The following is a 25,407-nucleotide window of genomic DNA, read 5'->3' as shown; positions in this document are numbered from 1 at the left end:
CCCCTTCTGTAAAAGTCTGAGGGCATTTCTCTGGGGAGGCTGGGGTTTATACCTCTTATTTCGTGGTGTACTTTTAACGAGTCCACTTAGACACGGGGCCTGAGTTTCGTCATGTGCAGACCTTAACCGTGCTCCTTGGCCCCTGCAGGGTCTGCATGCAGAAGGCTCAGGTTCACTCCTTCTCTACCTCAGTGTTGCTCAACTGGAAAATCTACCCTCTGTGAAGTTAGACAAGAAAGTGAGGCTGGGTCACATCGCATGTGATTTGGGATAAGTTGTGTTCTGGTCACTGTCTAGGAGACGATCCTTCTATCCCTGGAGATTTGTAGTCTAAGCTAATGAAAGTATTGTAGCTAGTAAGGGCTATACTATTATACAGTGACAACACGATATCTACTGACTTACAAACATTAAAAATAAGTACAAGGTATGGGTAAGGTCCTTAAATTGTGTGTGTGTGCATGTGTGTGCATGGCCCGTTTATGCCGTGTAAAGACCAGCTTCCATGAGATCGTCTGTGGATGGGAACACACAGAGGGCAGACAGAGAAGGGAAGGGGAGAACTGTCTTGGGCCCATACCCTTTCTCTCTGGTCTTCCTTTTGTGTGTGTCTGTCCCTTTGGAAGCCTCAATATTCTTGCCACCTTCTTCTCCATTGTAAGAAACAAGCAAAATCTCTAGGAGAAAAGTGCCTTTCTGGCCGGGGAGTTAGAAACAACAGAGTAATCTGAACTTTGCTCTTCTGTATTTCCCACCCCTTCCAGACAATTCCTTTTGGTAGGTCCCACGTTTGGGTCAGGTACAAGCAGGCCAACCTCTGTCTTATTTCTCTCATCACCTCCTAGAAGTGTAATAGGTAGTTTTATTTGCCAATTATACCTCAATAAACCTGGAAAAAAAATGATAAACTCAAGACCACAGCCTCCCTCTAGACCCTCTGGCAGTTCTAAGTAACAGGGGGCTTCAGACAAGGGCCCTGGGCTGGGGTATGACCTGCACTCCCAGCTTCGTCCCAACATCTCAATCTCCTCCTGCAAGAATCTAGGACTTTGCAGAGGCCATAACTGGAGGAAAGAAGTGTGTCTGTTTCCTCCACGTCATTTGATAATTTTCTTTGCTGTTTCTGGAAGATGGCCCAGTCACTTGGCTATAGGGGACTGAGAGCTGACATGCGAAGGGGGAAAAAAAGAGCGAAGGAGGAGGGGAAGGAGCAAGAGGGAAAGAAGAGACTCTTTCACAAAGAAGAAAGGTCACTGCGGCTACTTTCAGTGTGTAAAATATTCCCTTGGCTTTATTATGTGGAGGACATTAGCATTATGCACAGCGGGAAGCAACATTTTAGTACAGAGCATCTTTTTCCAGCTTCAAAGAAGAGAGTAAAATATAAAGGTAATGAAACTGCTGTTGGGATGATGTCTTTTTCTCCTCGGGGCTTTGTGGGTTGGCAGAGAAACGGGCTGGTAGGAGCATAATTTGTGGGTCAGAAATGACCCCAGAAAGAGAAGGAGACAGGCTGAGCCCTTGGTGCCAGTGAGTCCCCGCGTTCTGACCTGCAGAGACACTGCAGGACCACCTTTCCAGCCCCACTCCAGGGCCACCCCTCAGGGCTCCCCCAGGATCAGCCCTTTGGTTCCCCTGAGGTAAACAGCCTTCCCCTGGGGCTGGTGGCCACACTCACAAACAGGAAAAATGCTAAATTTCAGTGAGAAGTTGGTGAAAAACATGAGGAACCCGTTTCCCACTAAGCCCGTGGATGTCCCGGACGGCCTGCCTGCCCTCGTGGGGTCTAGGCAATCCCCCCAGAGGAGGGGGGCAGGGAGGACAAGACTACCCAGGTGTCCGAGCTCCCTGGGCTGAAAGGACATCCAGGACTCTGGGGACAGGAGGAGGCGGCGGTGAAGGTGGGTGGAAGTGGGTGCCTATCTCAGGAATGGCGTGTGGGAGTGACTGTGTCCTGTGTTGCTGCACAGCAGCCCGGGAGGGGAGACCCTGGAGGGGAGTAGTCAGCTCGGCGGGCCCACGGGCAGGATGTGCGGGCTCATCGGGGTTCCTGGTGCTCTGTCCCCACGGAGGTGTCCTCCCGGCTCTGTCCCTCAGAGTTAGGGTGTTGAGGTGTGGTCGATTAAACAGATGTTAAAACATCAGTGAGGAAGTTGCCTCACCTACTTCAGAGACTAACGTCGTTAAGAATTTGATAAATGCGTACAGCTCATTGGCTGATTTCGACTATATGCTTTCGTTTATTAAAGGAGGCCACTGAAAGAACTCCTTTGAAAATAAACCACTAACTCCTAGGCCACAGAAGTCCTTGGGAGCAATACTGCTGCAGTGTAAACATCTGAGGATCGTGCTCTTTAGGACTTTTCCCCAGGGTCCAAACTCTAAGGTATTGTTACCTTCTGTTTATTGCTTTCCCTGACATGCCTGTTGGGTTACATTAATCTCAGTGTAATAAAGAACTCTATTCTGAGCATTTAAGTGGGTGAAGCAGGACTCCTCCTTGACAGCAGCTTGTCAGTTAGGACTTTAACCGTGGGTCTGTCTTATTTATTCCCTGACCACCTCCAAGAAGGACCGAGACGGGTTGACTGTTTCCCAAAGGCCAGCAGCCCTTCCTCACCCCATTTCCTCCTTGCTTCCAGAGGTCTCAGTGGACTTGTTGCCCTGATCACCACAGAATCTCAGCCTAGGAACTTGGATGAGCCCCTCTCATCGTGCCTCTTTTCAGCCAAGAAGAGCGGGGGGTTTGGGGAAGAGCTCTCTTGGCCAGGCCTCTGGTTCCTGGACCTGCTCCCCCGTCTCTGTCTTTATGCCAACCAAGCAGACAGAGGGTGTTTACTAAACTCCTGTTCAGGCCCCGCACCACGAACACCACATCCTGGAGATGCAGCCAGACTGCAGCGCCCCCACGGCCAATGTGCTCCATCCACAGACCACCATGAGCTGAAATCCTTTCAGCCAAGCTTTCTGACCATGACAAACGATTATTATAATCCTATGCTGGGAGCTGAGGGGGAAGAGCTCTGAGTTTAGATATATTTAGAAATATATCTAAAGCTGATTCTGCTTTGAGCCTTTCCCCTGGCTTTTCAATTCTGTTAAGTTACTGGGAAATAAAGTTAATCATCTTGCAGGTTAGTGAAGGCTGCGTCAAGAGCACTTTGATGTCCTGCTACCCAGGCCGTTCTTTGGTTTTACAGCTCGCCGAGAGCCTGCGTCGGGCCCGGGGTGTCCCACCTCCTCCTGCTCCTGCGGGGAGACCAGAGCAGCAGGTGGGCCCCGGCAGAGAGTCACTGCCTTCTCGACTAGATGGCGGGGTGTTTGGGGGCACATCTGATTCTGTCCTGGTGCCAAAGGGCTAAGTCCTCTCTCCTGAGTAAAGACAGCACACCCACACCCCCAAGTCCTTAGCTGGAGTCAGCTGGCTCCTGTCTGCTGGGGAAGGGCCGCCCACTGGGGAAATGAACCCAGTTACTCAGGGCCTCCTTGGTCACAGGTGGTGACAAGGAGTACGAACGAATTTTCAGAAAGAATTGGCCTTTCTCATGACAGGCTCTTAGGCCAAAAATGGAGGTGCCCAGAACACCTGAGCATCTCCAGGTCCAGGCCCGGGAGCAGATTCCAGACACTCCTCCAGGAACCGTGCCTGAGAGCCGGCCCAGGACAGTAGCAGCCCTTTGACCACGGAGCTGAGCCTCCAGCTCCTGCCGCTGCTGCAGCCTCAGGACACACACACCTCCAGGAGGCAAAGCTGCAGAGGGTGCTTCCCTGCACCCCGGGCTCCGGCCTCCGGGGATGCCACAGGACAGCTTCGGGAAGAGTGGCCACATGCACTGAGGGGACCTGCAACCCTCGGGGCTCCGGCCTCCTTCAGACTCCAGAGCGTCAGCTGAACTCTGTGCCCCACCCCCCATCCATCATTCACGCATCATAAATCAAACCTCACTGTGATCGGTCCTTGCAAGACACCCCGCCAATGACCTGAAAATCAGCCTGAGAGCCAGAGCGGTCAGGTGTACCCTCTGTGGGCAGAGCGTGACTGAGGCTCCCTGCTGCGGACTCAGGCTCCCAGGTCTGATCAGCACTTGCCCCCTGTGCGATGGGACAGGCACGAACGCACACCCAGTGCCCCTGAGGGGCAAGGCCCAGGAATCCTTACGTGGACACAGATGGCTCCGGATGAAGATGTGTTCACTTACAAGCTCCATTTTGGTTTTCAAACCCTGCATGTCATTTCCAGAGGAACGCAAGGCACTTTATACACCTCTGAGGACCAGGCAAAATGATGCAAGATCATCTCAGGAATGCAGAGAATCATTGTAGAATTGAGCTCTAGGGCCAGGGTCTCAAGGTGGACTTACCACATCTCCACTGTGTTTAGATTCCCGGGAGGACCACCAAGTACTGCCAGTCTGTTCTTGGTACTTTCTGTGCCTATAAACCATCCCGGACACCTTGGAAGCTCTTGTGGCTCTCGGTGACCAAGAAGGGACCCCCAGGGACCCAGTCTGGTGGTGGTGGGTAGTGTGGGCCTGGCACGGGGGCGGTGGTCTTGCGGGGAGCCAGGAGTGGCAGGAGGCTGGGGTGACGGCAGAACGGGGAAGCTCTGGGGTTCAGGCTGGCTTTGAAACCTCCACTCAGTTTGGATGAAGCAGGCAGTGCTGGGGCCTCGAGGGGTGATGCTGTCCACGTGGGACTGAGATGGGCCAAAGTGGACCCAAACTGTGGCACTTCCTGGAGAACCATGGACGTGCCGGGATGGGGGATGGGGGGTGGGAAGGGTCCAGGGCCAAATTCACCACCTGCATGTTGCTGTATCCCAGCGCAGGGCCAGTTCTAAAGGATACTTTCCGCCTACACGTCTTGCTGTTTCCTGCATCCCCTAAGCAATCTGCGTCATGTCAGCTAAGAACTCGCTGCTTCATCATTTATCTTTGAATTACTTTTGAGGCAGCCGGCTCCACAGCTCTCCCCAACCAGCTCCTTCTGAGCACGTGGGGCTCCTTCGACCCTGCCCTTGTGTGTGTGTGTGGACATCACCGCAACGCAAAGCTCAGACCAAGGTAAACACGTGCTGCAGTTGTGTTTCAAGGACTCCTTCCTATTTCTATGTATCAATCATGTAAATGAAATCAAAGGTCAGAAATGAAGAATCCCCTGTCTAACAGGAGAGAAGGAAAAATAAGTATGAGGAGCTTTACACACATGCTCTGCAGGTCACAGTACATGCTGTGCTCAAGGTAATTTTCCAGCTCTAAATTCAGCATCTTCTCGGCTCTATGTCTGGGATTCATGCAACCCTCCCTCAAGTGCCAGAAAATGCCAAAGCTCATCAAGGAAGCAAGAAAAGAGGGACCCTGCTGAGAGCAGCTTACCCAGAGTCTTGAGCCAGGGTCCCGTCCTCTCGCTGCACCAGTTTTTACAGCCAAGGTGCAGGTATGTCATCAGTACTTTTAACTCCCATGTACAGCTAGCTGGCCCCATGGGTGAGGTAGTCTAGCGAGGGGTCTCTCAGGGAGAAAGACTTAAATTTCATTATTGTCAACATCAAAACATCAGAGATGTACCCCAAATGGCCCTAATTCCCACGAGAATCTATGATGTGCTCACCAACCCTTGACTCATCACAACTGTTCCCGAATGTCTATGTTCTGTTGGCATCAGTATCCTTGTGAGTCCAGACACAGGAGGTGCTGTCCTGCCTGTGAGGTGATGCTTCGTGCTGCAGACAGTGAGATGGATCAGTGGCCTGGCCTTCCCCGTGGCCGCATCCAGGGACGCCTGTGGTGAGACTGGTGTCTGTCATGGACCAGGGCATGTTCAGCTAAGTGTGTCTAGGCTCTGGGCAGGCTGGACTCAGCCATCAGAGGCACAGCCATGGAAGCCACGGGCCACTGCACAGAAGCAGGAACTCCTGGGACTGCACCTTTTGTCTGGTCCTCGGGATCTCATAGGACCTGTGCAGAGCCTCAATCTCAGAAGAGATGTGAAAGAAAAGGCCAACCATGCTTTTAGGGGCTATGTCCTCAGACCTTCAGCTACATCATCTAAAAGCAAAAAGATCACACATTTGCAAACGTACTTTAAGGTGAGCATGAGGCCAGAGAGAAGAATGTAACACACACTCTGGGATTTAAACTCTGGATTCCCAGGCACTGTGTGGGCTCTGCCCTTGGACAATCAACGCACGGGTTGCTCTGCTCCAGACAAATAATCGCAAAATCAAGATACTAATTACTGAGACAATGCATAAACTCTAAGTGCAAAAAAGGTCCATCTGATACACTCCAGGGAACAGAACAGATATGATACATTTGTTCATCTATCCACCAAAACAAGCTGAGATCAGTGACTCAACTCCAGCATGCATTCCGGAGGAAGAAAAATAGATCAGAAATCTGATTTGTCTTGACGGCACCAGATCATTAATATTTATACAGTATTGTTTAGATCCAGAAGTTGCAAAACAGCTCTCAGAAGCTACAATCAGCATATCAAATACACGTATGGAGAGGGAGATAGAGATGGGGCAGGAGAGAGCGAGGGAAGTGGAAGGGAGGGAGGGAGGGAGGGAGGGAGAGAGAAGGGGGAGGAGGGAGAAGGATGAGGGGAGGGGGAGGGTGATCACTCCATGACCATTAAGCTACGTTGCGTGTTTTCCTGATACAGGTTAAAATATATCCATCTGATATATTGGGTCATCCTTCTAGTCATGTTTATACTCCATGTCTGCGAAGTCAGTGCCATTCCCGCGCCTGGTGGGGCTCCTGCAGCCTAGCTGCTCCCTCACCATAACCCTGGGGGGAGAGGTGGGCCTGGTCCAAATCCTTCCCACCCCCTCTCCCCCTTGGTAGCATCTTTCTTCCCAGGTCGTCCCATCGCTCCTGCTTTCCCCACCTCCTGGGGCTGGAACGGGCTTTGCCAGGTCCTCCTCTGTGACTCCAGCAGAGTTCATGGCTTTAGTACTTAGTTACCCTGCTAAACCAGATGCTGACTCCACCTGTTAGAGGACCCGTGACTCTCAACGTATGAAGTTGGGTCTTGTGCTAATTCTGAATCTGCTAGCGCTTACAGACGCAGTCACCGGGCGGTACTCAACTTACTATAAATCAGGGGGCATCAGAGGCACATGGTGACATAAAACATTTCCTCCAGACCTGTGGATTATAATAAACCACACCACTCAGCGTGTGGAGGACACGGGGTCCAGTTTCATGTAATGCACCTGTTCTAAGCACACAACTTTGAAAACAAAATGAGCATTTCAAAAATCGGTCTTTGTTTGTGACAAGGTTCAGCTAGGAGAACGTGGAAATGCCGGTCTCTCTGGTGAGATGAATGGTTAGAGATGGACAGGTGACAGCTCCTAAAAACATCGGAGACATCTGCCACTCAGGGCTTTGTTGTAACTAAGCTCCTGGCGGATGGGAGGGTGGAGGGAGGTGAATGGGCCCGTCTTGCTCCATCGGTCTCATGCGACCCCAAGGCTGCGCCGCAGAAATCCACAGAGGCCCCGCGGTGCCTGACACACGTGTCTGCTTGCTTCCTTGTGAAAGGATTTTCTGCTCTGAGTTGACTCTATCCCACAGCATGCTGCTTCGGTGCAGTGTCCTCTGACCACTGCTGTTGTACTTCTCCCACCCTTATTCTCTGGCTTAAAACGCTCAGTTAATAGACCGACTCCAGTTTGCGTTCAAGACTCTCCGGCCCTGCCCTGTCTTCCCTGGCCCGCCAGGTCACCTCTGTCATCTCTGTTGCTTCCTCCTGGGGGGAGCCCTCAGCCTACGACTGGTGGCAGCCCCTCCTTGGTAGGCAGCTCAGAGGAGGGAGCTCGGCACTGTCTCCAGGGAGCCCAGAGGAGGAGAGGTTCGTGCTGGCTGCTCACAGCCCTGCGTAGGGCGCGTGCCCAGAGCATTTAGCAGCTTGACTTGATCTTGAGTCATGGTGACTCCTCCCAGCTGGGTCTGGACACCCTCAGGAGATGCCACATTTATAAGCCACGTGGTTCATCTTTACAAAATGACTGAACAGAACACGGGTGTGCAGGTCTCTGCATCAGACACACATGCAGCCGGGACTCGGCGAGCCCCTCGAAGGGCTTTCCATCCTTTATTCACACGGCGATGCCACTGCTGGGTCTGAATAAGGCTCCCATGGGTTTTGTTCTGTTTGTCCCATTGCACTAGGCCGCTCACGCAAAGAGCCAGGGAGAGTTCCTGTCAGCGCTGGAAGGAACGGGAAAATCTAAGTTCCTCAACCCAGCCTTCAATTTTCTAATTAAAAAACATTCCTGTTGTAAGAGGAGCACAGTCTCTGTAGAGGAAATATAGATTTCTGCTTCTGATGATACCACTAGTGACCTTTCTACAGAAGACAGCTACAGATTTTTAGGAAATATTAAAGACTACTTTGAAACGCTGGTGCTATTCATAAAATTCATAATCTGACCCTTAATTCCCTTTTCTCATTTAATTATAGTTATAATAGTGCAGTTAAGAAAGGAAAGAAACATTTTAGGAAATGAAATCAAGACATAATAGATGCTCAAATGTAGAAGATGCCTGAGGCCGACTCAGTGCACGGAGCCCTCCGGCCTCCCGCCAGTTCGAGCTTCCAGACCCAGGGCCTCGGGGCAGCGGAGGTGGGCTGGGGAGTCCGGGAGGGTCTTCCAGCTCCAGTCTCAAGCTCACACCTGCCCCGCTGGTGAAGGTGCCCAGGTAAGCGCCCAATCCCATCTAGAAGGCCTCTCTTCCTCACTGTAACTCGCTCCAAGCAGGTGGGGACAGAAGATTTAGAAGCGAGAACTGTGCTTCTATTTTTGTTTGCAGATAAAAGTCAAAATTATATTGCAGGAAATTTGATTTTAAGTGTTAGAAGCATTGATATTTGCATCATGTATCCATACTTGCTACCTCTCTGATTTCTGTGTTATTTAATCCCTTGAAACGTCAGTCTTTTCATCCATAAAATGGGGATAATAAATTCCCACCTTTCAGACTCATTGCCAAGATTAAATAAGATAAAGTGGGCACATCAATTAGCTCACAGCCATCGCGCAGCACATTTGGGTCCCTTTCTATCCTCCACATCACTCAGAGCATCGTTTTCTGGGTGGACCCACCAAAACTACACACAACACTTTCCTCTACAAAAAGTGTATAAAACTTGCCTGCATTGGGAACTGGATCAAATGATTAGCACTGGAGTAAAATGAAGCTGTGGACAAACGCTGCCCTCAGGCCTCCACACTGAGGCCTGGGGCCAGGCCCACCGCCAGCAGGTCTGGCCTTAGGATGCCATCGCCTTCACTGACTCCTGATCCCATGGCCACAAAGTGACGTGATGGCAGTGCCCTGTCACGGACTTCCCACGAGATCACACGTGTGCAACTGCTCAGACTACGGCAGCATCAGGAGCAGGGGGAGGGCTTGTTCAAAAGCCGTTTCCACGCCCCCCCCACCCCCAGTGGCTCTGATGTAGCGGTAGGTGGGCCAGACAACACGCCTTTCTAACTGAGCTGGGGGTGTCGACACTGCCGGCCAGGACCACCCAAGAAGGCAGGTGTGTGGTGTTCAATGCAGGCCAGGGCCCAGAGGTGCGGGCGCTGCCCACCTCTCTGACACTTTTACCACCACTGTTACTGCTACTTGAGGCCTTTTTCAAATCATAAAATCTGTTGGAGAAAAGATCCCACATCTCCTTCCAGCTGTCCCTTGACCTGGGGACCCACGTGTGTGCCGACAATTCCTATTTCCTGTGTCTACAGTCAGGCTGAAGAGGCACGAACAGAGGGCCTGGCAGGCTCAAGGCTGGGCTGAAGCGCCATGTACCAGTGGCTGCCAGCCTCCTGGGCCTGCAGTGCAGCCCAGAACCACGCTGACCCTGAAGGGACCCGCGTGCCAGGGTCTCAGCTGCGAGTTCCCGTGGAGATGCGTCCACCGAGGGGTCCACGCTCACAGCACAAGAAAAAGAGGGACTGAGAGCCGGGGACCCCAGAGCCCCTTCTCTTATTCCAACAGCAAAGGCAACCCCGCAGGCCTCAAAATGCTGGCTCTTCAACCCTGAGAATGTGATCAGCGGCCTCCACGGAGACCGTTTCATTTGCTGTTAACAGATGATCAGAATCCTTTCCCATCAAAAGTATTAAACACCCTGACTCGTCAGGCCCGAGTCTAGGAGGTTCTTAAGGTGTGAAGGGTAACGTTACTTTCTGAGAAGGAGGATCTCATGCCAGTCTCCTGGACTGTGGCTGGATTTTTATTATATTTACCATCTTTTAGACAAGGATGCTGTGCACGGCTTGCCCTGCTCCAGAGACAGGCCTCCCCCAGGGTACGTGGAGCAGCCAAGACCAGGGATGACTTCTGCATCCCAGCACGTAGACAACCTTTCCTGGGCGCCCCGCCCCCCACCAGCCCCCGCTTATCCAGGGCTCACCTGGCCTCTGCCGGCAGGTGACAAGTGACACTAATGTCCACTTGCATCTCTCTGAACAGGGAGCATCTGCCCTGTGGAATCCATGGTAAAAATATTAGTCCCATTCTACAACTTGGCAATCAGAACACAGCTCTGGCTTGGAGGGCACCCCCTGGGGGTGATGGGGTTTGTCAGCAGGCCAGGCTGGGAGGCTGGGAGTGGGCCGCCCCCTTCACCCCTCGATGTGTCCTTCTCCTGGTGAAACCCTCTTGCCTGTTTGCAGCACGTTAACCCAGGCTCAGGGCACAGCTGACACGGGGCGCTGGGCTCTGGGCCTGGGGTCTTCTGGGGACACCGTCTGCACATCGAGGGCATCTGCCCATGCGCTTTTGTCTGGGTCCCGCTGTGTGTCCCAATCCTTGGTACACGCAGCGACCACGGCCACTGCTTGGGTCTGGGAGACCCCAGCCTCGCTTCACCCACAGCTGCTTATGCCACTGACAGCCCGGAGTCTTGCTCTGCAGCCTCGGCTTGTGCCCCCAGAGCAGAGGCCTCTGGCATGTGTGGGACAAGGTCACAAAAGAGAAGCTCAGACAGATCCTCCAGGTCAAAGCTGGACATGGAACAGCCACCTGACCCAACCCCAGCGGTGCAGGACAGCCCCCATCACCCCTCCCCATACCCGTCCATTCTCCAGAGACGGGACCTCAGAGCAGCGGCCCCGCCATGTCTCCCTGGAAGGGCCTCTGGGGCCTCTCAGTGTCCCTGTGAAGAGGTGCCTGCCCTCAGGGGGCCACCAGTGGGTCCTCTTCTCCCCCTGCTCCTCGTGGGGTCAGGAAAGGGGGGCAGGGGACACAGGAACACGCATAAAGGGACTCTCCACTCACCCAACAAAATGAATCAGTACAGACAACGGCAAGAAGCAGTGAGAGGCCAGGGGTCTGTTCTCAAGCCCAGAGGAATCAGTGCTTCAAGCGTGACACCTGGCTGGTAGGCCCCAGAGCCCTGGATGCTGGAGAGGGAGCCCAGGGCCCTGAGGATGCGGTGGGCTCTGGGGCCAGCGGAAGGGGCTGCCTTTATCTCCCGTCTGGTGGGGATGACGGGTGATGCTGAAACTCATGCTTTAATTGGCAAGTACACATCTTCCTTTGATTAATAAAAATGGGAATGTAGATGATTTCTGAATGAAGGCTCCCCATTTGCTAGAGGAAATCTTTCAAAACCTGGGCTCCGTGAAGGCACATGGAGGACGTTTGCTGTGGAAAAGGTCTGGGAATCGACCCTCTTAAAGCACGGAGGGCACGGTTACCCACCAAGACAGGCCGTTTCCTCCAGAACCTTAGTTTGGGATAAGCACACAGGCGCTGCAAGACTGGACTCTATTTCACGTGTGAGCCTTTCATAAAGAAAACCAAACCCGCTTTGGCTCCGTTCCCAGTATGTACCAAGTCTGCGCCCAACACGGGGTCAGTCCCGCTGGCGTGGAGGGCGGCTCCCAACCCGCTGCTTTCCCAGTGGCCGCTGTCAGAGGATGCGTCCCGGGCCTGATGGGGTGAGGCTGGGCCCCCACTGCCCGGTCCCCCCAGGTGGCCCTCCGCCCCCGAGCGGGCTCTCCTCGATGGCCTGGGTGCGCCAGCCACGTGCACGTGATCCACGGGGAGGCCTTACCTCGTGGGACAGGTAGAAGGCGGCGATGCCCAGGGGCCAGAAGCAGCAGAGCATGGAGAAGACGCTAAGTCCCAGGTGGTCCCGCGGGGGCATCACGAGGAAGTTGTCCTCGCTCTCTGTGTCACTGGAGTAGTCGCTCTGACGGGAGAGATGGGGAGGGAGAGCGAGGTCACCAGGGGTCTCTCCATCATCCCCCGAAGTGGGGGTCAGGCCTGGCAAGCCCTCCTGGCAAGTGTGTGTCCCCCACAGGAAGAGAAAAATCCCAAGGATGGGCTCTGGGTTGTTCCACAGGAGATTAAACCTCACAGACCCGTGGATCTCTGGGATGGGGTGAGGACAGCTGGATAAAGTTTTGACCATCGGAGGACGGGGCTGGGTGGGAAGCGCACAGGCAGAGTTGGAGTCCACTCTTTGTTCCAAGACTTCAAGCTGGTTTCAAGATGAGGCAGGGCAGGTGTCGGGGCCAGGACCTGCCCTGAGCCCCCTTCTTGCCTTAGACTCTGATCTGAGTAAGGACGTCACTGGGCCTGGTCTCAAGCCCGGGTGTCCCTACTGTTTTGGTTAATCAAAGACATGTAAAACTGCCAATCAGAGCCTCTACTCAGCCTGTGCTGGAAGCTTCCTGCTGGACTGTTTGTGCCTCGTCTGAGAGAAAACAGGTGAATTTGGAGGGGCTCATCCCAATCGCAAACAGCGACTTTCTCTAGGGGCCCAGGATGGAAGTGGGTGATGCACTGTCCACACAGTACCCAGCTGCCCTCCGCATGTGCGTGCACACACAGACACACACACACAGATATACACACACATGGACACAGAGACACACACACATAGACACACAGATACACACACGGACAGATACACAGATACACGTACACACACAGATACACAAACACACACAGATACACACGGGCACACAAACACACAGATACACACAGAGATACACAAACACACAAAGACACACACAGATACACACATGGGCACACAAACACACACAGATACACACATACACAAAGACACACAGAGACACACACAGATACACAGACACACACACGGACACACAAACACACAGACACAAACACAGATACACACACAGACACACTCGTACACACAGACATACACACAGATACACACACACACGGACGTACAAACACACAGACACACCCACAGACTCACACATATACACACAGACACACAGATACACACACATGGACACACACACGCACACACAGAGAGACACACAAATACACACACAGACACACAGACAGAGACACACAGACACACACATACACAGACATACACACAGATACACAGACACACATGTACACACACAGACACAAACACACACAGATACAAATACACACGCAGACACACACACACCGAGACACACATATGCATGCACCCCATGGGTCCCAAGCTCCCAGGCATCCCTTCCCAGTGAGGACCAGCTCCTTCCTGCAGGGCAGGCTCTTGCCCTGGTTGGCCACCGTCCCTGGGGTCATCTTTCCAGGACCCTGCAGCCTCCCCTCCGCTGGGCCAGGTCTGCAGAATTCCTGTCTTTCCTCTGCAGCATCATCTCCCAAACAATAAAGGGAAAGGGAAAGGCCCATCCTCACTGCTGCAGAGAGGGAACAAGCAGCCCTCAGGGAGGCATCTCGCTCGGTGGGATCTGGGGACTGAAGGCTGAGGGGCAGACGCACATCTGCCGGCCCGCAGGGAGGCCAGAACCTTCAATCCAGATGAAGGAGGCCAGGCAGGGTCACCAGGACGAGCTGCCCAGGAGGCCCACGGTGTCTACTCTGAGAGCACAGCGCTCGGAGCCTCAGGGCTGGGCTGGAACAGCTGAGCTGCCCATGAAGGCCCTCTGCACGGGGTCTGGGGAGGGGACCCTGACGCAACAGTTGCAGGGCAGGATCCGAGGCCCCTGAGAGACACGGAGGACGGGGCTGAAGGACAGACCCCTCCCAGCGGATACGCATCATTCGACGGGTCTGGATGCACCCAAGTGACAGCTCTGTCTGTGGGTACTTGTTCAGGCTTTTGGCTTCTGTGGAGTGTTTTGGTTTTGTTTTAGTTTACTAAGGGTTTAAATACTGGACTGGCTGGATTCTTACTCCAAATCTGGAAATAGCTGCTGTGGCTATTTCTCTTGTTATTTCTATTTTACAAATGATACTGCTGGGATCTGGACGGTTACAGTGTCCCCAAACTACAGAACCGTCTGACCAGTGGCCGCTTACTCCAGACTTCTGTGCTGTCAGCTGTCTGGCCACCAGCGTCTGGCCACCAATCAACCCCACTGCCCTTAGTTACTTCTTGCCTAAAGCTGGGGTGTCCTCTCTGTACCCCTTGGCCCTGGGATTTTGATAACCACTTCTCGACTGGTCTGTTGGTGGCCAGTGGAAAGTTCCCCAGTCAGAGAGCAGCGTGGTGTGAGCTCAGGCCACAAACCACACAACCCCCATCTTTGGAAACAGCTTCAAATGACACCACCATGCCTATGAAGCAAAGGTTCCCCCCCAAATCTTCACAGATTTTTCTTTAGAGCATAAGGGAACCACATCTGTAAACTGCAAAGTTGTGGCTACATGGCACCAAAATAACTAGTCAATTTTCATTAAAATAGGTTTTTAAAAATTCAGACAAATGACAGGGCAGACAAAAACAGCCCAGCTCTCTGTACCATCTCCCTCCCATCCACGGCAGTGCTGTGGGTACAAGTGGCCACGGGCATCGCACCACCAGATAGAGGAGACGAGAGGAGGACCCTGGGGGCGGGTGGCGACAGAGACACCATCAAACCAAGTAGAGAAAACACACCACGCACAGCAGCTGTTTCTGAAAAATCCTCCTCGTGGGGCATTAGCTTAGAATATCTGCAAGGCAGGGTGGACGCTGCCAGAGACGTTCACAGTTCACGTTGTTGAAGGGACAGATGCTCCGAGGGGGCAGAGCAGTACAGGGGCTGCTGTCCTCCTCCCCCCAGCCCATCACTGCCCACGCAGTCCGCCCTTGTCCATGACCTCCACGCAGGGAGCTGGATCTCTGTCCCCTGGGGTTTCTTCGTCGGGCAGATTGAAAAGGATAATCATAGCACCAGGTGGGACACACATCAGCCCTGTGAGCACAGCCACAAGGGTGAAGGGTAGCAGGGGCTCGGCCTTGTCCCTCGTCTCTCTCAAGGCCTCACTGTCCCCTCGCCACTGCCCGGCTTCCTGGAGCCCCACTCCCTCCTCATCCCCTGGCCTTCTCTGCTGGCTAATTCTGGGGAGCATCTCTGTGTGGCCTGGGTGGGGGCGGCGGGTGGAGACCAGGATGGACTCGGGATCGGGATTCCCTGTGGAGCCTGCACGGTGCTTCTTCTGGCAACACCGCTTCAAGAATGCAGAATCACAGAGGACTCTACACGGTCATGGAAAATGATGACGTAGATGTTTATTCATTGCCTGGAAAGAGGCTTGTCATAACAGAGGGAAAAACCAGGGTAGGACATGGAAGAAGTCATACTTCCTCCAGAAAGTCAGAAATTAAGATGCTTCTGGATAGTGGGCATATCAGTGTTTTTTTTTTTTTTTTTTTTTTTTTTCTCTCTTTGCATTTCTGGGGTATAGTTTTTCTACAATAAGCAAGGTTATTGGGCGATGAAACTCACCAAGATGCAGACTGCAGACGTGCTGACAGGTGGGGGGTGCCCTGCCCTTCGTCCTCCTGTGGAGTGGTTCCCTCAGGGCTTCCCTGAGGCCCTGCCTGGAGACATTGCGTCGGGGCCCCAAGGAGCAGCTGGCGGAACAGGATCGGAACTCAGCCCAGCACCCAAGCTCCGTGAGATGCAGGTCAGACCCACCAGGTCACTGAGGGTCAAGACCAGAGGCCTCAGCCCACGGAGCCCACGTCCGTGTTGACCAGCAAGGCACCACCGCCCCACGGAGCTACTTAAATTACCCAAATCAAAGATGCCCGACGTAGCTCCTCAGCCACCCTACCACCTGCCGGGGCTCAGGTGGCACAGGTGGCCAGTGTCCATCACACGGGACAGCACACAGACCGCACATGGCAGGTACCAACAGCACACGTGTTGAATGCATGAAGAATTCCCAAGTGCCCTTAGCCGACATGGACAGCACCTGAGAAGCAGCCAGGCTCCAGGGTTTGCCCAGAGCGCATGGGAGGAACCGGGCCCTCATTCCACGTGGGCAGTCAGCCCCGCTGCCCCAGTTTCCTCTCCTTCCTGTGAGCCCTAGGGTCCTAACCGTCCATTCGGGTGGGACCACAGTGGGGGGATGGTGACTCGGTCAGGTTCAAGGCTGTCTCACCCGGGGCAGCTGATGAACAGAACCGAGGACAAAGGCAGGTGGACACAGCTCCCCATCCTCCTCGTGTCGGTCACAGACCCTCCAGATGTTCTGGGGGTGCAACATCCCATCCACGTCGGAGATCGAGGAGTATGGGTGAGTGCTGCTGACACCTGGAGCTTCCACAGCCACAGACGGAAGTGCCTCTCCTGACCACTGTCTGGGTTGTGAGCCCTGAAGTCCTTGCAGGGAGGGCACTGGGCCGTACTCGCTCACCTGCACTGTCGGGGTGGCCCCACTGGTCCCTTGTGTCCACTTGGGGGTCTTCCATGGGCAGGTGCGCTATGTAAGACCAGATCCCTCAGCACTCGGAAGAATCCTCTGACCCAGGCTTCCCTGGAGCCTCAGGCCCACTGGCCTCTCTCCTTTACCCAGAATCAGATCCATCAAAACCAGACTCTGCTGGGGACCCACTCTGTGTATTTCACACAGGGTCATAGATGCAAAGATGTGCAGGGGTCTGGGGGCTCAACAACATGGAACCTGGGGGACATATTTTAGTATCTAAACACACTGTGCCCTAAATTCTACCGGGGGGCTGTTACTCAACTTTCCTGAATTAATTTAAACACCGTTTTCTCATCAGCTATGGTCTTCAATCCAATGGTTGGGTTACGATGACAGGCTCCCTCTAAGACTTGCCCTCCTTGTGATCTGGAAGTGCTCTGGGGTCCTGAGGACAATCCTACAAAACGTTCTCAGGACCCGTCTTAGTTTAGTTCCCCCAGAAGCAGATCTTGAGTCAAGGACTGGGTGTACTTGTTTTCCTGGTAGAGGACCACGGGAAATGCTGGCAGGGAGGAGGGGAGGTGGGGCGTGGCCAGACCAGGCCAGTAAAGGGCGTATTACCAAGGCAGGTCCTCTGTGGGCGCCTGGAGCCTGGTCCCTCTGGGACCTCGGGGGCCATGTGGTAGAGGGAACCCCCGGGGAACCGCCTCCTGGCAGTTTCAGTGAGTGCCTGGGGGCAGAGGTTCTCCCACATTGCAGGGAAGGCTTCAGGGCCCAGAGAAGGTCCTCAGGTGGGCAGAGGCCAGGCCAGGGGTCTTCTCCTGCAGGGGTGATACTTGGGGGTGGGCTGAGATCATCTGCAGCAGAGGCTGTGGAAGAACTGGGGGGTTCAGACACCCTAAAACTTCAATCAGGGCAAGACCACCACACTCAGAGAACGTCTGGGAGGGTGAGAAGATGGGGACACATAGGAACGTGGACATCCCGGATGATGAATCCCATCTATCTCCAAATAAACAGGCACAAAGGAAAAATACACATCGTGTGTTTTCAAAGACAGAAGACCTGGTTTAAAATAACACGACATGCATCAGGTAAAACCAACCTGCATGTAGCGAGCAATCAATCTATGTTGGAAATTATATTATTTTTTCACTGTCATGTTTTTGTTTTCACAGTGTGGATATAATCAGGTTGTTTACTGGACTTCAGATTTTGTCCAAGAAATTGTGATTCCCCCTCTGAAGGCCCCTTGCTCAGTAAGGACGTGGGGGTAGCATGTGCAAAGGCCCTGGGCCGGGAATGAGCACTGTACACACGCAGAGCTGTAGGGAGTGAGGGGACTTGGTCTGGGAGAGGGGCCCCCAGCAGACCGTGTGGAGTGTGGGCTGCTTTCCACTGCTGCGACCAGGGCTTATCCCACACCAGACAAGAAACCAGGAAATACACACAGACACAGACACGGCCCTCCAGGACCAACCATAGGTGTGGGTGTCACAACCGAGACCAGCCCTGGCATGTCGATGTATCACCTGTGGTCCAGTTTCTAAATGTGAATCCCTGCTTCAAACCTGCATTATTTCCACGTGTGATATTCTGCACCTAAGAGCTACATGTACAACTGCATAAGGTGATGGTCGCTTCTTTAGATCTTCTTGTTTCCCCTTTATGTTACGTTTGTCAGAGGGTAACCTACGGTTTGCAGATGGAAAGTCCAAGTTATTGATAGTTTTGGCACCGTGGGTTTGGATTGGTTTGAACTAGGACTTGACTCTCAGGGTCACGGGAGTGCAGGGTCAGCATCTGAACTTCCGTGGCCTGGGTGCTCTGCTGGCCTCACCTGGTCCAGGTGGAATGATTCTCACCCTCACTTAGAGAAAGGAGAATGAACACCACACTAAGGTACTGTGTTTCACCTATCGAGGTGTCAACGAGGAAAAAGCACAACCAGCCATCCTGTCAGTTAGGCTGTGGACACACAGGCTGGCTGGATGCAAATTGGTGACACCTGAGGAAGCAGATCTGTCGACATGCAACACAAATATGTGCTGAGTTTTTGATTCAGTAATCTCAATTCTAGGTATTATTCTGAAGATTCACTTCCAATAATAGAAAAATACACATGCTCAAGGTTATTCATGGCAACTTAGTATGTAATTGCAAAATATTGGAAACGATCTAAATGCCCATTCGAAGGAGGGTGGTTACATAAACTATGAGGCATCCAGTGGTTACATAAACTATGAGGCATCTACCTCATGGGATAAAGCGCAGGTGAAAAAAGAGTGTGTGGTAGTGGTGTGAGCTGTTTGGATTGGATTGAGGATGTTAGTTTCTATCTATCTATAAGTAGATAAAAAATAAGTATGTCTGTGTACACACACAGACATGGTTACACAGGTGTGTTTATGTACCTGTGTGCTACATGTTTCTCCTGGCTCGGTCTGCCAGAGGGCCTGGGAACAACGCGCCCACCCCCCAGGCGCTGAGAAGACCCAGTGCCCGGACGTTGGTTTCTATACACGGCTCCCCAACACAAGGAGCCAGGGTGCTTTGGAGAAACAGCTGATTTCAGGGTCAAGACCGTCAACATCCGAGACAGACCTGGGACAGCTCTCTGAGCAGGAAATAATGATAAAATGGCTAATGGATGACAGGCTGTGTCAAAAGGACACAGAGCCAACCAGAAGGGGCGCCTGCCGTCATATCTGTCACAAAGTGAGAATAAACACACAGTAAATACCGTAACAGATGGACAGGAGCCCATAAAGTAAGAATCAATGGTCCAGCCTGAAATGAAGTAATAAATGCCTAGAGATAGATACGGGGGAAGGGAAAACTCTTCCCCACAGCTGAATGCCAGCTAAAAAATACAGAAGGAATGGTGGGGTTAGGAGCTTGTGAAGGACGTTAAGACCAGTAGGTGAGCAACCAGTGGCAAGCAGTATGGCCCATCCTCACACAGCACCTCCTGCAAGACATTTATCAATTCCAGAGAAACGTGGCTCAGCCAGGAGACACTTGGCAGGCACCGCCTGCAACACGGGACGGAGTCACCACCGGTCACGGGCACGCGCACCAGGGACACGCCAGCGACACGACACAGGGAGGCAAGCGTCTCCTCCGCGGCGGTCCTGCCCAGAGCGCCGTCATCTGAATCCAAGCAGCAGGATCACCAGACGACCCAGAGGCAGGGCTCCCCTGTGAAATAACCGACCTGTACTCTCCAAGCATGTCAAGGGAATGAGGGTGGTGACAGAGAAGGTTCCAGATTACAGAGAACTAAAGAGGCACAGCAAGAAAATGCAAGATGGGCTCCTGCACTGGATTCTGGGCCTGGCTTTTTTCCCTTTTGCTATAAAGGACAATATTGAAAGAACTGGGAAAATGTACATAAGGTCTATAGATGAGATGACAGTATTGTAACGATTTTAATTTCCTGACTTTTATAATTGAACTTTTTAGAAAATACAACTGGCTCATTTAGGGGTAAAAGGACATCTTGTCTGACACTTTCTTGCAAAGAGCTCAGGAAAGCATATGTACATTGAGAGAATGGTAACGCACCCACGGTAAACTGTTAAGACTGAAGGAAACCGGGTGACAACCATATAGGGATTTCTCTGTACCGTTCTTGCAATTCTTCTGTCTGAAATCAGTTCGAAAATAAAAAGTCAAAAAACCCCTCACACATGTGCCATTTTGGGAGGAAAAAAGTTATACGTTAAATTGAATTTCTTTCTTTTGGGGATTAAAAATTGCATACACTTTCCCCTCTTTTTTCATTATGCTTTAATGGAAACACTGTGAACATTGCAGGGAAAAATGAAAAAAATATCAAATTCACTCTTTTCATGACACACGAATAATTCATTTTACGCTGGTATTTCATCAAGTTCGTCCTTTTTCTGTTTCCACAGAGAAGCTACTTAGTAGTGTTGGATGTCACACACTCGCCCTCAGGAGCTCAGAGACCTGCGGAGCCCAAGGCGACTTCTGGAACAAAGCTGGGGCATTGAGCAGTCAGGAGGCTGAGCATGCCCACCACCGGGGCCCAGGGGCCAAAGGTCTCCCGGGTGAATCTGGCAGCGGGTGGCTCACTAGGGCCCACAGGGATGCTGCCCTCGGCTGAGAGGTGAGGAGGGTGGAGGGCCCAGTGGAGCACACACCTTCCAGGAACAAGCTATGGGGATACAACGTCCATCCACCTGTCTTCACCCATCCGTCCACCCACCAGAAAGACCCTGATTCCCGAGGAAGTGCAGGAGTTACTTGGTGCCACGGGAGGGGCAGGTGGGAACCACGTGCCTTCCTCTGAGAGGCTGGCGGCCACTTCCCTCCACAGACCCTTGCCTGCCCTCCAGCCTAGGCTCCAGAAGCCTCTCTGGCTTGAGTGGGAGTCACGTCTGTGCTGCTCCTGTGAGGGCAGACTGTGGATCCCCCGCCTGGCTTGTTTGACGTCTCCTTCATCTTCTCATAGCATCAGGTACTGGCCAAAGGCACCAGCCCCTGTACAGTGTGAGGCCTTTGGAGCTACGTCTCCCATCTCTGCAGCAAGGAGAAAGCCGTCAGCTCGAAACTTGGGAGCAGGGACCCCAGAGCCCGTCACCCCTCAACCCCTCACCATTGACCATGGCCACTGCTCTGCACATTTGCTTGCGCCTATGGCCCAGGTGGGCTCCCTAGTTTGTAAGAATGAGAATATCTTCTAAACCAAGGGCTGCCTCTGTGCGAGAGCCCATTACAGAAAACCTCTGGTTGTATGTCAAGGCACTGGCTGGGCTGTTCTAGGTCATCAGATACCAGCCGTTTTTAAAAAATCACTAATTTCCCAATTTTCTTTACTGTTCTGAAATATTCTGCTTTATTGAAAGGAAAGCACGTATTAAAATTATATATTAGTTACTTTGAAGATTATAGAGCATTAAAATTCATTAAAGATGGCCTTATACAATATGTGTATGTATGTATACCTATAGATTATTTCACTCTGTGTGTGTGTGTGTGTGTGAGATGTGATGTCACATCTAAAAACTCTTCACCTAAGTCTAAGTCACAGAGATGTATATGTGTATACACACACACACACACACACACACATATACACACACCCTTTGAAACAATTTTAGACTCACATAAAAGTTTCAGAGATAGAACAGAGTTCCTGTAGGGACTGCAAAGACAGAACAGAGTCCCACATCCTTGACTGCCACCTCTTACGTAAACACGACCCAGCACCTAAATCAGGACACCAGCTCTGTCCAGTGCAAGACCCCCGACCAGCCCGCTCAGCATGAGGCCCCGAGGGTCACCCAGGCTGCTGGGGGTGTCAGCAGTTCACACTGTTTTGTTCCTGAGTGATTTTCCACGATAGGGAGGTGCTGCTGTTTGTTCGTCCGTTTGTCCACCGAAGGGCATTTAATTCCAGTTTTTGATTCTTACAAATAAAGGCTGTGATGCATTCGTGTAGGTTTCAGTGTGAACATAGGTTTTCATTTCTTTAGAGTGAATACCCAGGATTGGGGTTGCTGGGTGTTGGTTTTTTTTTTTTTTTTTTTTTTTTTTTTGTACAGTAAAATGACCAATTGTCTTCCAGAGAGGCCTTCCCGCTTCTGCAGCCTCACCAGCACTTGGTGGTGTCAGTTCTTGGCATTCCGCCATCCTAAGGGCTGTGCAGTGCTCTTTCATCTTGGCTTTAGTCTGCATTTCTCTGAAGGTAGTGATGTTGAACATCTCCGTGTGCTTATTTGCCATTTGTATCTCCTACTTGGTGAAATGCCTGTTCTCTCCATTACGTGGCAGCTGGCTCCATCCAAACTCTCCTGCGAGTCCCTGTCACCCTTACCTTAGCTTCCGCCGCCCAAATGTAGACGCTCTGCCTGCCAGGTGGACTCCAGGTGTTACGAGAAGGGACTCAAAGCTGGCAGATCAGTGGTTGGCCTCCTGTGGGCACCCAGCCGGTGCTAAGGACAGCAGATGGGGCTGTTACGGGGGGGACAGTTCCAGCTGGAACAAAGGACAGAGCCGTGAGCCCGTAGGAGCACACGGACCTCCTGTGCACACGGCCCGAAGCCAGGACATAGCCCAAGCCTCCAGCAGCTACCCAGCAAGGAGCTCACCGGCCTCCTCTGTGAAGCTGCACCAGTTGCTGCATTTCTAGGAGATAGGTGCAGAGGATCTCAAGCCATTCTCACCTTCCCCCTGCCACCCTGAGGCTAAGCGTGAGGCAGTGAGGACTCATGGAAAGACAGGCCAGGGGAGGGGGCAGCCAGTGGTGCAGGTGCTGCCTGGCAGCGCTAGCCAGCCTCAGGGAGGGAGGGTCCAGAAAGGGCGTCAGGGAGCCCCAGTCTGCTTCACAGGGGGCAGATCATCTCTGGATTATCCGTTTCTCATCTCATTTCAAGAGGGATTCAGAGCTACCAGGCTGGTGAGGAGAGTAAAGAGCTGCCCTACCGGGAAGAGGGAGACCCCGGGGAGGGCAGGGTTGGGGGTGAGCATTGTCTCCATGTGTTAAGGTCCATCCTTAGAAGAAGGAGAGATGGGTCCTCAGTCATCCAAAGGGGTACAAGAGGCAGCCCATCTCTAGAGAGGGAAACGTTTCCAGAAAGGGTGAGTCTTGTACCTTCTCTGTCTGTGAAGTGGGCTAGAAGCCGCCTGGACCACTGGTCCGCGGAGCTCTCCGTCCTCACTGCTCACACAGTGTGGTCCAGTGGCTGCAGTGTCGGCCTTGCTGGGAGCCGTCAGGAATGCAGACGCCCAGGCCCCACCCCAGCCAGCCGGGACCTGCCCACATGGAGGCTGCCAGGCTCAGGAGAGGTGTTTGGACGGGGAGTCATGGGGGATGTTCCATCGCTGGGTTGGGGGGGTGTCTCTCCACCATCGTGTGTCAGGCACGTCCCTGGTAGTCTGCCCTGCTAGCTACCTCTGGACAAACGTCCACTTCAGCAAGTAAACAACAACGATGACAAACTGACTGTCACTCCTTCTGTTCTCTGCCCTTGTCCGTAAGAAGCACCTCTGATTATGTCCCTGTGACACGATGCCGGTCCTCCCCAGAGGAATGGTGTGGCTGTCACTGGGTGCTTTGCTCCCGCTCGACCCCATGGACACACTGAGGACTGGCCAGGGGCTGAGCAGGGCTGTCAGGGCACGGGCTCCTCTCCTCCCTTCCCCCTGCAGTTATGGGGCAGTTCTGTCCGGCTAGAATGACCTCACGATTTCTCTCTTTTCTAATGAAATGCCAATGGCACTGTGTTCATAACAGTCTTCATGTCATGCTTTCTCCGTCCTCATTTGGAGGCTGTCTTTGTTTTTGTGGTTTGTGGGAAACATGGTCTGCTCTTGTGTTTCAGCACAGAGTCAGCTGCTGCCAGGATGTCCCACACGGAGGCCCTGGGGCTGCCACAGGGCCTACGGGGCGCTAAGTACCAGAGGCCCGGGTCCCGTATCTGCTCCGTGCACTTGACATGGGAGACTTTTTAAAGCACCTCATTAAACAAAGTCGAGGTCATGTAAATGCTCACCAGGAAGACCTCAAGGAGCCTGGGTACTCACGCAGGTAGAGTCTGGCTTCATTTCTATTGAAAAAAGCATGACACTGACCAGGAGGGCTCCTCTGACAGTCATTTATTTACTAAGAAACCAATCAGCACAAAGGATCATTAGGTGCCCACTTGGTGCTGAGCTTGGGCGTGTATCCAGGAGCTCCTGTCTCTGCTTTCCCAGGAGGCGAAAATCCACTCACCCACAGCGCCCAGGGCCATGGGGGCACTGCCCATACCTCAGGTCCCGAGGCCAGGCTGGGCCCCCTCTGTGCTTTGTCTGAAACCCCCTCCTTTCTCGACACCCTGCCCCTTGCTCCCTCGCTGACCGGCTGGTCTCCCAGGGGACGTTTCCTAGTAAATCACGTGCTCATGAATCCTTGCATTGCGTCTGCTTCTGGGAAACTCAGCCTGAGATGGCTCGGCCGTGTCCGACATGACCGAAAATCATCAAGGAAACACACACACACACACACACATAAACAACGGCATCTCAGCACTGCGACCTGGATGCTGGTGAGAAGGCAGCCAAGTGAAGGGGAGGAGAGAACACTCTGGGTCCAGAGGGGGCTGCAAAGCTGCCTGGGTGCTGGGAAATCGAGGGGGACCAGGAGGCTGGAGGTGGTGGGGACAGAGCGAGAGGAGAGGCGATGGGGGTGGGCGACTGCTCACGGGGCCCCCGCGTGTCTACATTTTATTTAACTCAGTTTGGGTGATCTGCTACCTAACGATGTATCCAAGGGATCAAAGCAAAAGTACTAGAAGAGGAGACACAGTAATTGACTAGCTTACCAAAGGCTTGACAATCTCCCTATTTTCTAGAAGAAACATGAGAGGAAAATCCCATACAATCTACCATATTGAACCATGTCCAGATTTCACCCAGCCTGGACCAGCAGAGCACGGGATGGTTTGCTGGAGAGACAGGTATCCTCTGGGATCTGACCTCAAGTTACAGCTGTCCCTCCATTGCATCCCTGACCCTCCACCACCAAGTCTCCCTGAAACACCACCGCTTTCTCTGCTAAATCCTTCCTGAATCTGCATTTTACAGTGTAGACCTCTCTGGGTAACGTCTTATGTAAGGTTATGACTCCAAGCAACGTGTTCTGTTTCTCAATATACTTCTTTCCACTCTGAAGAATGTGCCCTGACTTGTCAAGTTTTACCTGTTTGATGATTACACAGACGTCCCCCAGACC

General features: G+C 52.8%; 1 protein-coding gene across 8 annotated transcripts in view; it reads right to left on the bottom strand.

The window, feature by feature from the left end:
- SYNDIG1 (synapse differentiation inducing 1) overlaps positions 1–25,407 on the bottom strand; it is a 107,684-nt gene that overhangs the window by 14,253 nt on the left and 68,024 nt on the right. For 5 of the 8 annotated variants that reach the window (XM_067012983.1, XM_067012986.1, XM_067012985.1 and 2 more), the window contains one exon: positions 12,085–12,222. The exons of the other annotated variants lie outside the window; for them this stretch is intronic. In XM_067012983.1, coding sequence (XP_066869084.1) covers positions 12,085–12,222 — 138 coding nt within the window. The remainder of the gene's footprint in view (positions 1–12,084; positions 12,223–25,407) is intronic. 8 annotated transcript variants of the gene reach the window in all.

Source organism: Kogia breviceps, chromosome 14 (assembly GCF_026419965.1).
Source record: "Kogia breviceps isolate mKogBre1 chromosome 14, mKogBre1 haplotype 1, whole genome shotgun sequence".
In the NCBI taxonomy this organism is placed as follows: domain Eukaryota; kingdom Metazoa; phylum Chordata; class Mammalia; order Artiodactyla; family Physeteridae; genus Kogia; species Kogia breviceps.
Note: the sequence above shows the minus strand (reverse complement) of the source record. Positions and strands in the feature narration are given on the sequence as shown.